The sequence below is a fragment of the Gorilla gorilla genome, chromosome 5 (assembly GCF_029281585.2).
Source record: "Gorilla gorilla gorilla isolate KB3781 chromosome 5, NHGRI_mGorGor1-v2.1_pri, whole genome shotgun sequence".
Taxonomy (NCBI): domain Eukaryota; kingdom Metazoa; phylum Chordata; class Mammalia; order Primates; family Hominidae; genus Gorilla; species Gorilla gorilla.
The window spans coordinates 72044621-72061656 of NC_073229.2; the positions used below are offsets into that span (position 1 = coordinate 72044621).

The window sequence follows — 17036 nt, forward strand, 5'->3', positions numbered from 1 at the left end:
CTGCTAGACTGTAGTCTTCAAGGCAGGTGACAACGTCTGTTCACTGACTGTTATATCCCTAACACCTAGCCAAGTGCCTGATCTATTAGCAGGTACTTAATAATCAAATATGTGGTAAATGATCTAACTATACAACTCCAATGTATCTGAATTGATTAGGAAATTTTGAGTATAGTTAATTTTAGTTGGAATAGATAAATATTTGAAACAAATTCATTTCATCAATTCATACAAAGATATTGGCAATGACTTTACTATTCAACCTGTGGTAGCATCAGCACCAGCTGACAGCCTATCATAAATGCAGAATCTCAGGCCCCTCTCCACAACTACCCTGCCAGAATCTGAAATTTACAAGATTTCCTGGGTTCCTCTAGCACACTGTGATATGTTGTAAATCAGGGATTAAAAACACAAATACTTTATTGGGCTAGGCATATCTCCAAAGTGAATGAAACAAGACATATATATATATATTATCTGTCTCTCCATATATATATATATATATATATATATATGGAGAGACAGATAATAATTCTATAATCAGGAATATATAGGTACAAACACAGTGTATATAATATATAATATAAACATAATATATTATAACGTATAATATATAATATAAACATAATATATTATAACGTATAATATATAATATAAACATAATATATTATAACGTATAATGTATAATATAAACATAATATATTATAACGTATAATGTATAATATAAACATAACATATTATAACGTATAATGTATAATATAAACATAACATATTATAACGTATAATATATAATATAAACATAACATATTATAACGTATAATATATAATATAAACATAACATATTATAACGTATAATATATAATATAAACATAACATATAACGTATAATATATAATATAAACATAATATATTATAACATATAATATAAACATAATATATTATAACGTATAATATAAACATAATATATTATAACGTATAATATAAACATAATATATTATAACGTATAATATAAACATAATATATTATAACGTATAATATAAACATAATATATTATAACGTATAATATAAACATAATATATTATAACGTATAATATAAACATAATATATTATAACGTATAATATAAACATAATATATTATAACATATATAATATAGATAATGATAATAAATATAACTTATAACATATTATCATGATATGTATATAATCATGATTATGTACATAATCATGATAATAGGTAACCTCTGACCTTTGGCCTCCTCATAGGAGTGGTGGGGACTATGTTTATATGAGATATTTAGCTTCATCTAAAAGGCACAGGCTACTGTCCAGAGTCACAAAATTGCAAGGTTAGTGTTGGAAGATCTTTGAACAGTTCAAGAGAAACCAGAAATACAAACCGGCATGTATAATCTATGGACTTAAACAACTGACAATTAAATTTAATTCTTTTTAAAGCAAAAGAAATATGAGGATCAAATAGAACTTACTTGTGTGATAGCTCTACTTGAAGGATCTTCAGTTTTCAAAATCTCATACAAAGGATGTCTTTTAAGCATTCAGTTAATACTTCCTAAGCCCTCACTAATTCAGAATTCTTTAATTTTACAAGTCGGAAAACTGTTTCTTTTCTGTAGCCATCGAATTCTTCCTTTCTTTTATTAATTTATTCATTCAGTGCTCATTCAGTGTCTACTCTGTGCTGGTTGGGTCCTATGCTAAGTACAGAACAACTAACAATGAGTTAGTTTTAGTTATTTATAATCTATGACTTCCAATGGCATCTAGTCTTGTAATGACAACATTGGACTTATGAAACAGACAGTATTTGATGTGGGTATTGCTACAATAATTTGTAATGTCGCTTTTGAGGGATGGTCTTGAGAAGGTTATGCTCTATCTTAGCAGTTCCCAAATCTAAGTGGAGAGACAGAAGCAGAAGGTACAGATAACTGAAGACAAATGGTGTGAAGGAGGTTGACAAGAGGATGTGGTTGAACATAAAAGCAATCCTAAAGAAGTGAATTCTGGATGGAATGTATGGCACCCGTGGTGATTTTAAAATGTTAAAACTTCCTGTAACACTCCCTCAGCTTCACAATTTCGGGCAGTCCAGAAAACATACTTTATCTCCACTCAAAAAGAGAGAACGGTTTCACAAAAGCTAAAGCTCTAAATTCCATTTCTTGTATACATTAAAGACTTAATTAACTGATTTAACCACATTTAGCCTACTTTTTTTTCTAGTTGTTACATTCTCATTTCTTCAGTTGGTGTGAGGGGATTTTATCTCTTTGTGGGTGTGGTTTATATTACCTTGGAAGAGGCAGTGATATTTTTGAGAAAGCAGCATGCTAGTGACAAACACTTCACAAGGCTTTATGTTAGTTTGGTGGCAGCTGTGACCAAAAGTGTAATAAAAATCGACTGAATGTTTTATTCAAATGTGTTTATCCAACAGTGGTGAGTGAACAAAGGTTGAGTTAATCTGTTATACAATATCTACGACTGGATTTTCTATCCAGGATAAAAGCATGCTTTGTCTCAATTCTCTTGAATTTTCCATTTCATTTATCTTTCCATGTTAAATAATGCTCTGATGTTAATATTAGTAACTTTTTAGTTATTTTTTTCTTTGAGGCAACATAGTAGTTTGTTTTCCACAGTGTTTGCCATCAAGTATGCCAGCTTGGATGACTCTCTCTGCCCTGTAATATTCATCTACTCTCTGCATAGCAAGCCATTCACCTACATAGAACTTGTTTTTTTTTTTTTTTTTTTTTTTTTTTTACGTGGAGTGTTGCTCTGTCACCCAGGCTAGAGTGCAGTGGCGTGATCTTGGCTCACTGCAACCTCCGCCTCCCGGGTTCAAGCAATTCTCCTGCCTCAGCCTCCTGAGTAGCTGGGACTACAGACGCACACCACCATGCCCAGCTAATTTTTGTATTTTTAGTAGAGATGGGGTTTTACCGTGTTGGCCAGGCTGGTTTCAAACTCCTGATCTTGTGATCCACCCGCCTAGGCCTCCCAAAGTGCGGGGATTACAGGTGTGAGCCACCACACCCAGCCAGTACTTGTTTTAATGCTTAGTTTCACTGTTTCCATTCTGACTGGCAAAATTTTCATACTATGTGTTATTGTCCTCCCCATTTGACATCTCTAGTCCTCATGCATTACAAAGCCTCTGCATTTGGCAGAGGTTTTAGCATTCAACATTTCTCTCTGTTCCCAGTTTTTCTTCCTTAATCATCGAAATAGCAACATATTTACCCTCTGCTTCTTTGCTCATCCTGGAAAGTAGGAAGGCTAGAGTTACCCAGAAAACTTGAGTCTATTGTATTTTCTGAGATCATATTTTTATTAAAATCTTCTTTTTTTCTCCCTCCCTCCCTTCCTCCCTTCCTTCCTTCCTTCCCTTCCTCCTCACTTCCCCCCCCCACTTTCCTGCCCTGCCGCCACATCTCTCATGCATTATTTAAATATCTTCCAATCCACATATTTCCATATTTTGCACATCAGCCACAGTAACTTTTTTTGAAATGAGAAATCTGACCACATGACCACACATGTCCCCTACTTAAAGTACTTGAATGACTTCTCACTGCCTAAGATAATTAAGCTCAGACTCCTCATCTGACATATAAGCTCCATTATACTGTGTCTCTTGTGTGGCCTTTCATAGCTATACCAGCCAGCCCTGAGATGCTCCTGGTCTGCGAATGGGACACCCTTGACTTCAGTGCCTGGCTTTTCCCTTTGCTATATGTCATACTCCATTCACTTCCCCTGTCTGTCTGTCTTCCCCACTTCTTTTTCCTGCATATCTTCCCATGGGCATATTGCCACCTCACACTTGCTTTGAGGGCACAGTCTCTGCATATTCTCAGTCTAGATTCCAGCATGGATGTTCCACTCACTAGTTTTGGGCCTTGAACAAGTTATTCTACCTCTCAGTGCTTTAGTTTCCTCATCTGTGAAACAGAGTATTACTAGTGCTCACCTTACCAGGTTGTTGTGAAAACTAAATGAACAAACCCATATAAAGAATTTTTTATGTGAGTATGTAATAAATTATTATGACTAAATCCATAAATCTTCACAACACATTAATATCACATTTTTAGTCAGCTTAAGAATATTAAAAAGGCAAATCTACTGTGATAAAAGATCATAAACAGAAGAAAGCATGCCAAAGCTAAATATAAATGATTTGAGGATTACCAATTCATAAGGATCAGTCATTTTCTGTTCTCTTTCATTGATTAGGATAATCAACACATAGTTTTTGAAATTCAAGATTAAAATAAAACGGATTAAAATTACTGAATACCTGTATTAGAAAGGAAGAATGGAATATAACAGTAGGCATCATATAATGACTCAATTGCTTTTCTAATCTCAGTTGAATGCTTTATTGGGATATTACCAAGATTTTAAAATTTCAAGATGATTCTTCTTTTCTGTTTTAGGAGATTAGAAGGTTGGACGTTTGACATTGTACAAACTGTGATGATTCATATAGATATTGTACTACTTAACCTACTTATACCAATGACTGTGCTATTTCTAGGATAAATCACTTGGGTTTGAAGTTTGAAGCAGTACCTAGAGTCTGATCCTAAGCCATACTTAGGATCTCAGGAGACTCTGATGAACAGGAGAAAGTAGGTGCTTCCAGCTGCTTCCTGGAATGCTATTTAGATTTCTAGTTGGCTCTAGGGCCAGATCATGCTTCTATTTAAAGCAATGGTCTCAGGCAGCTAGAAGGAGTCCTGTTGCTATGATACCCAAAGGATTTTATAGTTGGGAACAGAGTGTAAGGGCTTGGATTTAGTGAAGCTATAACTTTAAACAAAAACTGGCTCCATTCTTGAATGTCTGTTGGAACGAAGGGAAACCTGAGGAAATGTCAGGTGGAGACCTCTTTGGCCTCCCTAGCAGCCAAGGTTAGAGTCTTCCCCAGGGTAGGCTAAATTACCGGCCTCCTTCAAATTGCTCTGGGGATTTAAGAGCTGATCTCTGTCCATGGACTTTTTGCCCAGAGCAAGACCCTGTTGAAAGTGAAAGGGGTCCAATCATTTCAATAGCCCTGGTTTGCCAGGAAGGATGGCAGAAATAAGAAATGTTCCTGTCAAACTGGATCTGTGGTGATTCTAAAGCTGGAGCTAGGATAAATGGTTAATACCAAAAAAGGGTAAACAGATTTCATTACAAATGTTTGCTCTCCCCTTCTCTTTGTGTGTGTCTCTTAGGTTGTCTCTTTCTTGCATATTGATGACTTTCTTCTATCTTATGAAGTTTATGTGTAGCTCTCAGAAGACCCACATAGTAATAAAAATTCCCACATAATAAAAGACCTTCTCTTCTGTTAAAGTGTCTCTATGATATAAGTTACATTATAATAACATCACCTGGTGAGATTGCAATGTTTATGAAGTCTGTATGTATTGAGACTATTAATAGTCACAATAAAGCACAATATTTTACATTTCCAGTAAGTACTGTCTATAGATGCATCTACATTTACCGTGGGTCTGAACATGACTTGTTGCTGTCGCTTTGGAGCTTTTCAGTTAGAGGCCTATTATGTGAGGGGTGAAGCATAAATTTAACTTTGTTTCCTCTCTGTGAAATCTGTTAGTGCATTTTGACGATTCCTTCATTACATACATAATTAATGAGGGCCTATGCGATATGCTAAGCACTGTTAGAGTTGATGTGTGACATAAAAATAAATAAGATGTGGTCTTATACACAGAGTACTCACCCTCTGCCAAAATATCTTCCTTTTGTCTTTTAGTGACAATTGAATCTTAATGTTTATACTTGGTAGAATCCACTGTTATCTGCAATAAAATATTTATGTCATTGTCAATCTGTTTAAATGAAATTTTAACATTTTTTTTTTCTCACTTCTACTCCTGATCATATCCTGGGCATCTTTTCTGTGAAGCTGAGTCATCCAATGGTGGCTATTCCTGAACATGAAGCTCTTGATTCCAAAGAGGTAAATGTAAGATAGGACTGGATATCTAATTATCCATTTCTGTGTGATTGTAGAAATAAACCAATCTTATTTTTTTAATGTTAACAAAATTGTGCTTTTATAACAAAAGAAAGAATCATTACTAACTGTTTCACTCTGTCAGTCACAAGGATTTGATAGTGAAGTAAGTAAATTCTTGCTGCCTCTCAATGTAGAAGGTAGCACTAGAGTTCCCCATGTCTGATACCTGGACCACAAACCAACTCCTACCCCAAGTGTCTGTCTTTGTGATTTCCTTTTTGGGTTCATATGTGAAATCACCATTGTCTTCTTTCTCTAGAGGGTCAATGGTTGTCCCATAATCCATATGGTGTGTTTTCAGGGTCAGAGTCACAGTATCTCACGGTATCTCAGTTTCAGTTCATAGGAAGATGAGTGCTAGCTAGGCTCACTGAGCACCCCCAACCCCACCTTCCCCAAGTGAATTTTATATATGGCATGCAGCTTTTAGACAAAGGTATATCAGCTCAATCATAGCCTCTACATTTCATGTAAATGTTTATCTACTTTAATGTTTTGAGCTGATAAGTAAAAAGTAAATTCAAACAACTTTCTTTTTTTAAAAAAAATGCTATACCACAGAAACAAAGAAAAATTCTGTAAAGAAATGTTCTCATCATGGTTTACTTTTGTATTCATCAAGAGCAAGAATAACTGAACAGTGTTTTCTTCTTTACATCCCCTCAGATAAAGTGGAAAATGGGAGAAAAAAAGTGATTTTAAAAAACTTATCTCTGAGAAGGGACTGGGTGAGCTCACACATTCATTTAAAATACCCTCACAAAAGAAGTATGCTTAATTTTGCAGCCTCCAAGTTTAGGAAGAAACAAACATAATATAAAAGAGAAGTAAGAATAATAAAATTCCACGTATAATTTGAATTTTATTTTCCAAGCCATATTTTCCACAATTTAGGGCATACTATCTACTTTTCCTAAACTGGCATCCCTATGTCTGCAAATTTAAAAAGGTCTGTCATAGTATAAGACTGATGTGGCTTTTTGCTGTAACATTAGTCATTAAAATATAAAGTTGTGTTGTGAATAGGTAAGCATTTATATCCTTGACCACATCTCTGGTTACTTTTTAAGATAATATTGTAAAAATAGGATTATTGGTTTTATGATTATGAACATATGGAAGACTCTCAACACATGTAGCCAAATTGCTGTCCTGAAAAATTGTAGTAATTTACCATATGAGGAGTGTGTTATAATAATATCTGTCTCCATGCAGTCTTGGCAGCATTGAGAATTATTATAATTCCCAGTTTATTGAGAGGTTACTATACATTAGAAACAGTGTTATGCACTTTGTTTTACTTAATTTTCATAAAACATTCTTAAGTTAACTACTATTATTATTCTTTTTAGAGATGAGGAAACTAAAGCTGCAGGAACTTAATCTATTGCCTAAAGTCAAATAGCTAGGAAGTGTCTCCACAATCAGAAATTGAATCCAAATCTGGCTGCCTGCAGTCTGTGCCTCTTGGGCACTCTATTATTCTCTGTCTGGTATCTAAATTAATTTAAATTAGGATTTTTAATTTAGATAAAGATATTTATCCAAATTTCTCTATTTAAATTTATATTTCTATCTATATGATCTAATTCTCTTTTAAAATCACGTTTAAAATACTTGCCAAATTAAAAGGGAAAGTTACTTTTTAATATTAATTTGCATGTTAAAATTCTGTATTTCTTCTGTTATTTTTGTCTTTTTAAATCTATTTTGTTTTTGCACTATCTTATGCATTTATTGGTATGGTAATATATTTTTGTTGAGTAGTAAACTCCCTTTTTATATATCAAAGTTGATAACTTTTTGTCAAATGTGTTAGCTCTTTCAGTATGGTGGCAAATTGTGTAATAGTGAAAAATTAGAAAAATATATACTTTCAGAAATAGAAGAATGATTAAATAAATTTTGCACATTTCAGATGAATATAAAAAATAGGAAACTTTGTATTTCTTTCAAATACAATAATTTTGGTTCAAGTTCACATTGACTATATCTACACAATAAGAGTGTTCCTACACAAAAAAGAGAAAATGAATTGGTTATTTAAATTACAACAACAGCCAGTTCAGATAATAAATTGAGAACTACTGAATGTTAGGTAATGCAAAAGACTTTGTGAGCCAGAGAGAATGGTATAGATGTAGTATTTGCATTTTTTCACACCAATTATCACAACCCTGGAGACAAAACTTAAAATTAAGATAGTGGATAAGATTGCCATAAAATGATTTTGATTCAGGTTTGGAATATATGAAAAATGTCATTTAGAGTTTGAAGTTTAACATTTGTGAGAGACAGTACCTGTTAGTAGTAAAAAAATGTAAATAGTTAAGGAAAAGGCCATTTTATGCTTCCAGTGTTCTGTATTTTACTTCTTAGTAATATTGGCACATTTTGGAGCAATTTAGCAACTTTTTACAACTTCTTATGATGTGTGGTCAGACTAATATTGACCAATATATTTCCCCCAAACCTTTTCTCTGTTATTTATTTACCTTCAACAACAACCAAGAAACATCAGTTTTATAAAGCAATTCTGTTCTTATGACTATATGACCTAAAGGAATAAACCATTTCAGTTACAAACCCAGTGCAAATAAAAAATTATGGAAAAGCCCTTGATGGTATCTCAGAATTTTCCTCTTGGTTTTTCTTTCATTTCCTAAAGACATTAGTTTGTCTTGCTTACTACCAGACTGTCATTTCTTGAATCAGAACAGGCTATTTGTACATACTACCTTTTTAAAATTAACTCAGTAATTCATTTAAATGCAAACAGATGTTAGATATATCAGATTTGACTTACTCATCATTTTTATAACTCACATCATTTCTAAAGTTCATTTAAAAGGAACTAACTCAAAAAAAATAATTCCACTTAACATCTAGCTCAGTGGTTCTCAACCCTGGCTGAACATTAGAATCATCTGTAATTGACTTTTGAAACACACCAATGATAAATATACTTCCTTGTCATATGACAGGGATCCATTCCAGACAAATTAATAAATCAGGAAACTTTATAGGTGACAAAGGTATTTGTATGTTTTGAAATCTCTTCAGATTATTCAAATATGCATCAAAGGTTGAGATCTTCAAATTATAGTTCCTTCATTGGCAGTCTAGGAAGGCCAATCAAATAAATCGGTCATTCAACCCTGAAAACACAAAATAGAAAGTAAAAGTAGAAGGATCATGAAAGAATTTGTTGCAGTGAATGATTTCAATTTCTAAAAACTTGGGTGACAACAAATTCCTGTCCAATGGCTTAAAGGAATAACATGTGCTTTAATTTGTGGTAGATTAATTTTGAGAGTTCTGTTCTGTGTTGAGATCCACTGTAATTTCATTAGTAAAATTTAATACTTTATTTTTGTTTGCCTTGACATTCCATACAAGGTTTGGAAATTGCTTAGGATGGGGCTGGCATAGCATTTGGTGCAAGCTGAGTCTGGAGGCTTAGTGTATTCCAACCAGTGTTTCATTTGTACTTTATATGACACTTAAAATACATGGTCACTGATGAAACTACATACAAGCAGATGAGATCTGTAAATAATTGATTTGGCCATTGTGTCAGCTGATTTTCAAAGAAGAATACTTTCATAGATTTTTACTGTTCACAGCAATGCAGTAATTTCTAAGAAGGTGAATATTTAACACCATACAGGCAAAGCATACTCGTTGACTAAGATAAATGATTTCTGAGTTGAGTTACTTCGGAGAAAATTAAATTCTAGTAGTGACAATTATTTTTTATTGTATTTCTCATCTTGTAAGTTCAGCAACTCTTCTATCCACAACCACTCCATAAACTACTTTTCCTTCTGCAGACTTGTTTGTGAAAGTCATACTGCAGAATGAGATATAAACAGACCACCCCTCTTTGTATTACCTGCTACATGCAGCCCTATGACTACTGCATTTTATTTTCAAGTTGAAGATCAATTGATTTCCCAAAACATGATTAGATGCATTTGGTTCTGACCTTTCAGGTTCATTTGTTATTAACACAACTTGAGAGCTAATCATTCACTAGCTGCCCATAAAACACATACTAGGCAAATTCTTGTGTTTTCTTATTCCTTCTCTTTGCAGATTTTTGATAAACATTTAAGGGTTTACAAGATAACAATTCTGTTAGCAAGGTGACTATGACTGATTTGCCACTTTGGTGGTATATAAGCTTTCTGAGTTTATTTTATTTTGAATTTCAGAACCTCCACTGATGTCTAAGGTTCTAAGAGTATAAAGCAGCCATCCCATTCCTCTGACTTTATCCTCTGGATGAGAACATAGAAAAGAGAAAATAAATTACTTGCCCGTGGAAGCCACTCTCATTTTCTGGTTTGATTCAAGGGTAAAAATAAAATTATCAAGAGAAAAAGGCCCACTCTATTCTTTTCAGGCAATTTTCCAAAACATTATTTCTCAAAATGAAGCTTTGATACATCTTGGATTGCTGAGAGTTGAAGGTTGTAATCTCAAGCAAGAATTTGGAATCTGGATATTATTACCTGTTGATTAAAAGAAGATTCCTATGCAGTGATAGACAAATGGCTACAGGGCCAGGGTAAATTTGTCTTATAAAAATAAAGACACCTGATACAGGTACCTGAGTAGATAGCCACCTTTCCCAGTCATCAGGTGAGCAGGGAAATAATAAAGGAAAGGATATTCCTATACTCAGATTTGATAGCAATGGACCCATCAAAATGACTTTCTTGTGTTGTAAGCCCCCAACCTGTGTTGGGGAAGTGTAATTTAAAAACAGAACAAAACAAAACCTTTCTGCTAACCCAGAAGTTCCCTTCACAAGGGTAGTAGAGAAAGAAAACCCTTTTTGTTATTGAATAACATTGAACCAGAATGTGATGTGCATCATAGGCAATCTGCTAAGAGACTGCAAAGACAGGAAGAAATCTCACCCTTCGTATAGCCAAGGAGATAGACTCCATTTTATACATATTCTCAAGATCAGCAATAATTAAGTTGGTCCTCAAGTAAGAAAAAAATGACAGCATCGTTAATTATACATAGTTCATCCTAAGTTCACCTGGAATTTGGGATGACAATCTGTGTCTGGCTTTACACAAGGTAAAGTAAACTTCTCATATCTTTAGAACATGGGGTCGTTTCATAACTTTGAGCCAGGCTTGAGCTAAAGTTAGAGTCTTATCCTCCCTGGAAACTGGCAGATAGGGATGATGTCTTTCTTGGTTGTTTACATTTAAAGGACATGGTTCTCAAGTCCTTGAAAGAGACTTTTCAGGGCCTGACAAAAGGCCCACCTGTTTTCAAAAGAATTTGTATACATTTCAAAGAGAGGAGACAGTACTTACAATGATGAGTTTTCTAAAGTAAATGCTTTAAGAAAAAGAAGGAGAAGGGAAATCTCTCCCCTTATGCTCAGCAGCAAGAATTAAGCCTTTCTTTTTGAATTTCCAATTGTTCTTACACTTGGTTGGCAAGAACCAGAATTAAAATCAGAGAGAGTCTGGTTCTGAAGTAGCCAATAAAAAGAAACAGGTCTCATTTATTTTTCTCTTCTAGAAACTCAGTTAAATCTACTATAGGAGAAGTGCGCGTTTGACAATTTTGGGGTCTCTCCTTCAAAGTCATCTCAACAGATTAAAGTTGGGTTTGATATTGTAGTGAGTCATTGTCAAGTTGAGCACAAGTCAGGAACTAAAAGGACCTACAACTCCTCTGTGTGGTGGCTTGGGAAGACTATTTCTAGTTTCCAAGAGAAACAAACAAAACACTAAGATCAGGGTTAATAATTATTTGGAACTCACATCATCCAGATGTCACACGGTTTTGACCCCAGATTCAACATTGTACTCTTTAGAGTCCATTGTACCTGCATCCTTTATCTATGAGGCTGCCTTTATAGGACCTTAATTACTGAACGTTTTATAGCTTCTGGCTTATGGATAATAAACTCTGATACCAGATTTTATATTTTTTCACCAAAGTCAATAGTTACATAAATGCACAAAACATTTGAAATCTTTCAGGAAAAAAAAGAACATGCAGCATTTAATCATATTATGATACACATTTCTTGGAAATGGCTTTTTGTTCTCAATACATGCAGCCTGATTTCATATTCACAAGAACACATATGTAAGTTATTTTGTTTTCATTTTGCAGTAAAGAATATGCATATTTGGTCTTGCATTTAGTGGGAATGAAAAACCAACTCACACAGCACATTCTTTTAAAAAATGCTTTCTGTAACATTGGCTTAATGTTTCACAAGAATATATTACCTATTACCCAAAGTTAACTCTAAATTAAAAAAAAAAAAACAAGATTTTGAGTTTGACTGTGTTCCGGAATTATGACTTCCAAAGCATCTTAAGTTCTTTCTTGCTTGTATTTTCTTATATCCAAAATAAGTGTGTTGTTTCATTGGCAATATAATAAAAGACTGAGCCTTAACTGCCAGTGTGCTAGTTTGAAAATAGAATTGATTTATTTGTTGATGATTCTCACTTTTCTTACATGTTCACCTTTGTTATTCCCAAGTTTTTTAGCTCTTTACCTATACTGAGATTGGCAAAAAAAAACCCAGTAAAAACTTCACAAAGTGTCTAAAACGATGGCTGTAGCTGTCATAGCATAGTACAACTTTTCCAACTGACTGCTAAATTGTGGGGCCAAACATTTATTTGATCTGCTGGTGGGTTCAGGAAGAGCTGAGAAATAGTGCTAAGCTTGCTGGCATGGCATCAGAGGATGATCTGCCTATGGTGCTTCAATCTGATTTAATGATTCCTATTATAATAAAATTTTATATTTCAGAGGGAACTTAGAAGGCATTTATTCCAATATTTTATTTAATGTTATAATCCCATCTACATCATATATGCTCATATATCTTCTATTGAACCTCTCCTGGTAACAGAGTTCACCATTTCACAAGCCAGACTCAATATAGGTTTTAGTTTGACTAAGACAAACTAAGTAATGGCTATGTGAACAACAAAAGCAAGTACAAAACATGGAATAAACTGGGGTTTAATTTGGAGCACTATGACCTTTGGTGTGATATTGACTCCTTCTGAGCTTCAATTTTATTCTTTGTAAAATGGAAGCAAATGATTGTGAAGGTCTGCCTAAGTGTATGTAAAGTGCTTAGCATATAAAATACATGGCACTTAAAAAGTATTAGCCAAATGATGATCATTTCCTTAAACCTCTTGTAAAATTAACTACTAAATGCTGGTACTTTAAGAAAAATCATGTTGGAGCTTTCAGAAAAAGCAAAATAATGGTAATTTTTATTTGTTAGAAAAATTAATGAGGAGATGTACTTGAGTCATTTCCTCCCTTCATTCTAGGGCTTCAGAGAATTCCAGATGATGAAAGCTACAGCTTACTTCTTACTTTTTGCCTGTTGATTTCCTATGGCCAGAACAAACCAGAGCAGTCATGAGCCACCCCTTTGTTAATGCTTTTTATCTGTCTCCTTCTTCTAGTCTAAAATATACTTTCTCATAATAATGCAGAATGTAACCGCGATTCACAATACTGTTTAGCTGCTTGGCCAAGACATACACCTTGCACATAGGAGCCAGCTCTAAGTCACCACTGCTTCTTCACCTCATGATCTGGCTGAGGGCAAAGCACAGACAGTTGCCTACAGAAAGGCAACTGACCTCCTTTATTTTCTACCAGGCATTTCGGAAGCTTCCCATGTTAGTCATGAGTTGGAACCTGGAAATAGAAAGTTCTGGTCGGTTCCTCCGTTGGTATTATTCCATCACATTGTTCTATCAGAGACATGTCTTAGAACTATATTTCTCTTCTTGCTTCATCTCTGATATTTTCTTTTATACTTTCTTTTGTATAATCTGCCTTCACAGTTGCCAATAGCCATCTTCCACTCAATTAAGTTTATCTTATCTGTTCCAGACGGTCCAACCCTATCATGTAGGAACAGAGAGACTGAATGGGTAAAGAAATTATTGGAATCACTCCTCTACCACAGAGCAAAATTGTAAGATCAAGCAAATCAATACATGAAAAAAAGTGAGAGGTTATTTGGTCTTGGTCTTTTGTAATGTTCCCTTTTGCAAAAGCTGGGACTTAATTCAATCCCTATTCAGTTTACCTCCTTGTTAGATGATGCATTTTAGGGAATGGTGCAGTCAATGCTAAAGTGAAGTTAAGTCATCAGCCAAGTCATGGAAGGGTGTGGGTGTGGGTGGGATATAACAGTGCTGTTCCCTAAGGCAGCCCCTGCCCCTCAAAACCATCGTGGCACTTTGTAGGAGGCCAGAACTGCTCTGCTGAACTGCCAAGATATTGGAGTCTGATGTAAAGGTACAGCTGTTTGTCTTTATTATGCCATTAATAGTGAAACAAGGAAAGATCTACTTAAGGAATAAAAATAAGCTTTTCCTATTGTAGTATAAACCATTTTTTTGTAGGAGATGCTATGCCCAAATATTAATGTATAATTTTCAGGTGTATATTTTTAAATTTATTCATCTTAACCTGACTACCATATTCTCTTATTTTACAGCAATGAAGTTGGCGCAGAGGCTGAAAACACAGGCTGCTGAAGTTTTTTGGAATGCTGGTGCTAACCACTTGCTAGATTTAACTTTTTTTTTTTTTTCCAGAATGAGTGCTCCCTTTATGAGCTGCAGTGCAGCAGAACCAAAAAAAAGTTTGCTGCAGTTATATAGCATCACAGTGCTCTGCTAACAGCCAGCATAGGAGAGATTTACCTACAGCTTTTTGCACCACTGTTCAAGCCTTTAATGCCTTCTACTTAATATTAAGCTGACCGCAATACTAACGTGCCCCTATATTTAGCAGCCGAATAAAGAAGAATCGTGGGTAAATAGAAGAATGGCTGTGACTATTTTTCAATACAAATTTTATTTAATGCATACATTTCTAACTGAGTCAGGTTTTTATTCCCCTTTTACTTCACTTTTTTACATGAAAAAAATCACAACTTTTAAAGTAACTAATTAGCTTTCAGAAGATGCTGATATTCAGAGGTTCTCTGGTGAGATCTTGAACATGAGAAAGTTGGTATTTTGTATAACACATATTGCTTTCCTGTTCTGTTGGGATTCGGTGCTGCTGGGACAGACTATATGCCAGGAGCAGCCCAGTGCTGATGAACATCGCGTTACTGGAGTGTCTGTGTCTGGGATACCACTGTCTCTCTGCCTGTCACATGATTCTTGTGAAGACTACTTTAGAGTTAGTTTGTATCCAAAATCCTGAGAGCAGCAGAGACCATAGAGAAAACCCATACTTGATGACAGTCCTGAGAGCCCCCTAGAGGCACATCATGTGCCCACCATGTTGGCCATCTTCAATTTATTTCCCAGTTGTCATCCCCAGCAGTCTGTCCTAGCCCCCTCTAAGTGATTTCCTTCTTCTGCTCATATGGGAAGCCTAGGATAACACACGTTAAGAAAGAACAGGAGTCTGGACAGTGAGCCCCTGATGGTAAAGCAGTCTTGGGAAAACTGGCTTCATTCACTCTTTGCACATTGCCCATGTTCTCTGTGGAGCCAGCTCTGAGCCACAGTGCCCCTAAATCAAGCTTCGTCACCCAGTCCCATCACCCAAACTCTAGCAGGGAGAGTGACCAATAGAAGAGCAACTAGGCTCCTTCATTCTCCAATAGCCATTTTAGAACGTTCCAATTTCAGCTATTATTTGACAACTGGAAATAAAAACTTCTCGATGTCTCCTTTGTTGGTGTTAGAGAAGCAAAGGAGACTCAATAAAGCCCTCTGCTCATCTCTCCTTCCCCCCAAAAAAACCATTTCTCCATCAACCTGATAAATTGTGTGAAGCATCACTTTAGATTATTAATAATGATCTCTAACATTCACTGTGCTCTTATCCTGAGCAATGCACCACACCAAGTGCTTTACATGAATTTAATTTAACCTCCACAATGAGCCTGTGATGTTGGTAATATTATTATCCATATTTTATTTTTGTGAGAACAGGTTCCTCCAAATGGTTAAATTAAGCTAGTAAGTGGCAGCGGCAGAATTCAAGTCCAAGTAATCTGATTCTAAGACCAAGCCATTTACTCAATCATTTGTGTAGTTATTTACGCAGTCATTTTTGGATCTCCAGTGCAAAAGGGTGACTTGATTACACTCCTCAGCTCATGGCAGATTTCTATCATAAATTTGGGCAAGCCCCCCTCATGTATGCTTGTTGATTAATGATCATCATTTATAAGAATTTCTATCTTCCCTTCTCTGCTGTATGCACACATTCTTATTTATTTAATGTATACCTTTTGCTCATATATGTTTTGAAGATGTACATTGTTTTGTCTGCATATATATTTAATAAATATAAATGGTATTGCTTATATTCTGTTTTTTTTTTGTTTTTTTTCTACTCAGCTCTGTTTTTAAAGCTTTATACACATTGCTCTATAGACATCTATTATATTGTGTTCTCACAGCTGCGTGGTAGAGTCTCATCACATTTTACTTATCTACCCGCCCAGCCTTGGTCTCTCAGGTTGTTTTCCTGTACCAACTGTTGTGATGTACATTCTTGCATGTGCCCGCTTGTGGACCTCTGTGAGAATTTCTCTGGAATACATACATAGGACTAGAATCGTTTAATCCTGAAGTTCCCATGTACTTAATTTGATGAAATCCTCCCAGATTGCTTTCTAGAGTAGCTGCACCATTTTTTATTCCCATCAGCAATGCATTAGGTTTCTTATATCCCCAAGTACCTCTCCACCTTTGAAGGTCTGAGCTTTGAAACATTAGGCTCCAATGTCATTGGAGGCAACTCTTAAAATGGGAAGGTTGTTTGACGTGGTGTCCTGTTCATCCTATATTTTCCAATTCTCTAAGACTTTTGTACCCTTTAACTCATTGCAATTTTCAGTCAAGTATTATTATCTTCATTTCATTTGTCAACCTAAATAACAGAGTGAGGCCCTTAAAAGA

The 17036-nt window shown here is 34.9% G+C and overlaps 1 protein-coding gene across 9 annotated transcripts in view; it reads left to right on the forward strand.

The window, feature by feature from the left end:
• The window catches only part of MLIP (muscular LMNA interacting protein), a 243042-nt gene extending 226604 nt beyond the window's left edge, over window positions 1–16438 (forward strand). For 5 of the 9 annotated variants that reach the window (XM_055391121.2, XM_055391119.2, XM_055391122.2 and 2 more), the window contains 2 exons: window positions 5953–6006; window positions 14703–16438. In XM_055391121.2, coding sequence (XP_055247096.1) covers window positions 5953–6006; window positions 14703–14768 — 120 coding nt within the window. In that variant the 3' untranslated portion in view covers window positions 14769–16438. Of the gene's footprint in view, window positions 1–5952; window positions 6007–14602 lie in introns of all 9 variants that reach the window. The other 4 variants (XM_055391124.2, XM_055391123.2, XM_031012543.3 and 1 more) reach the window with 1 other exon arrangement.
• The last annotated feature ends 598 nt before the right edge of the window (window positions 16439–17036 follow it).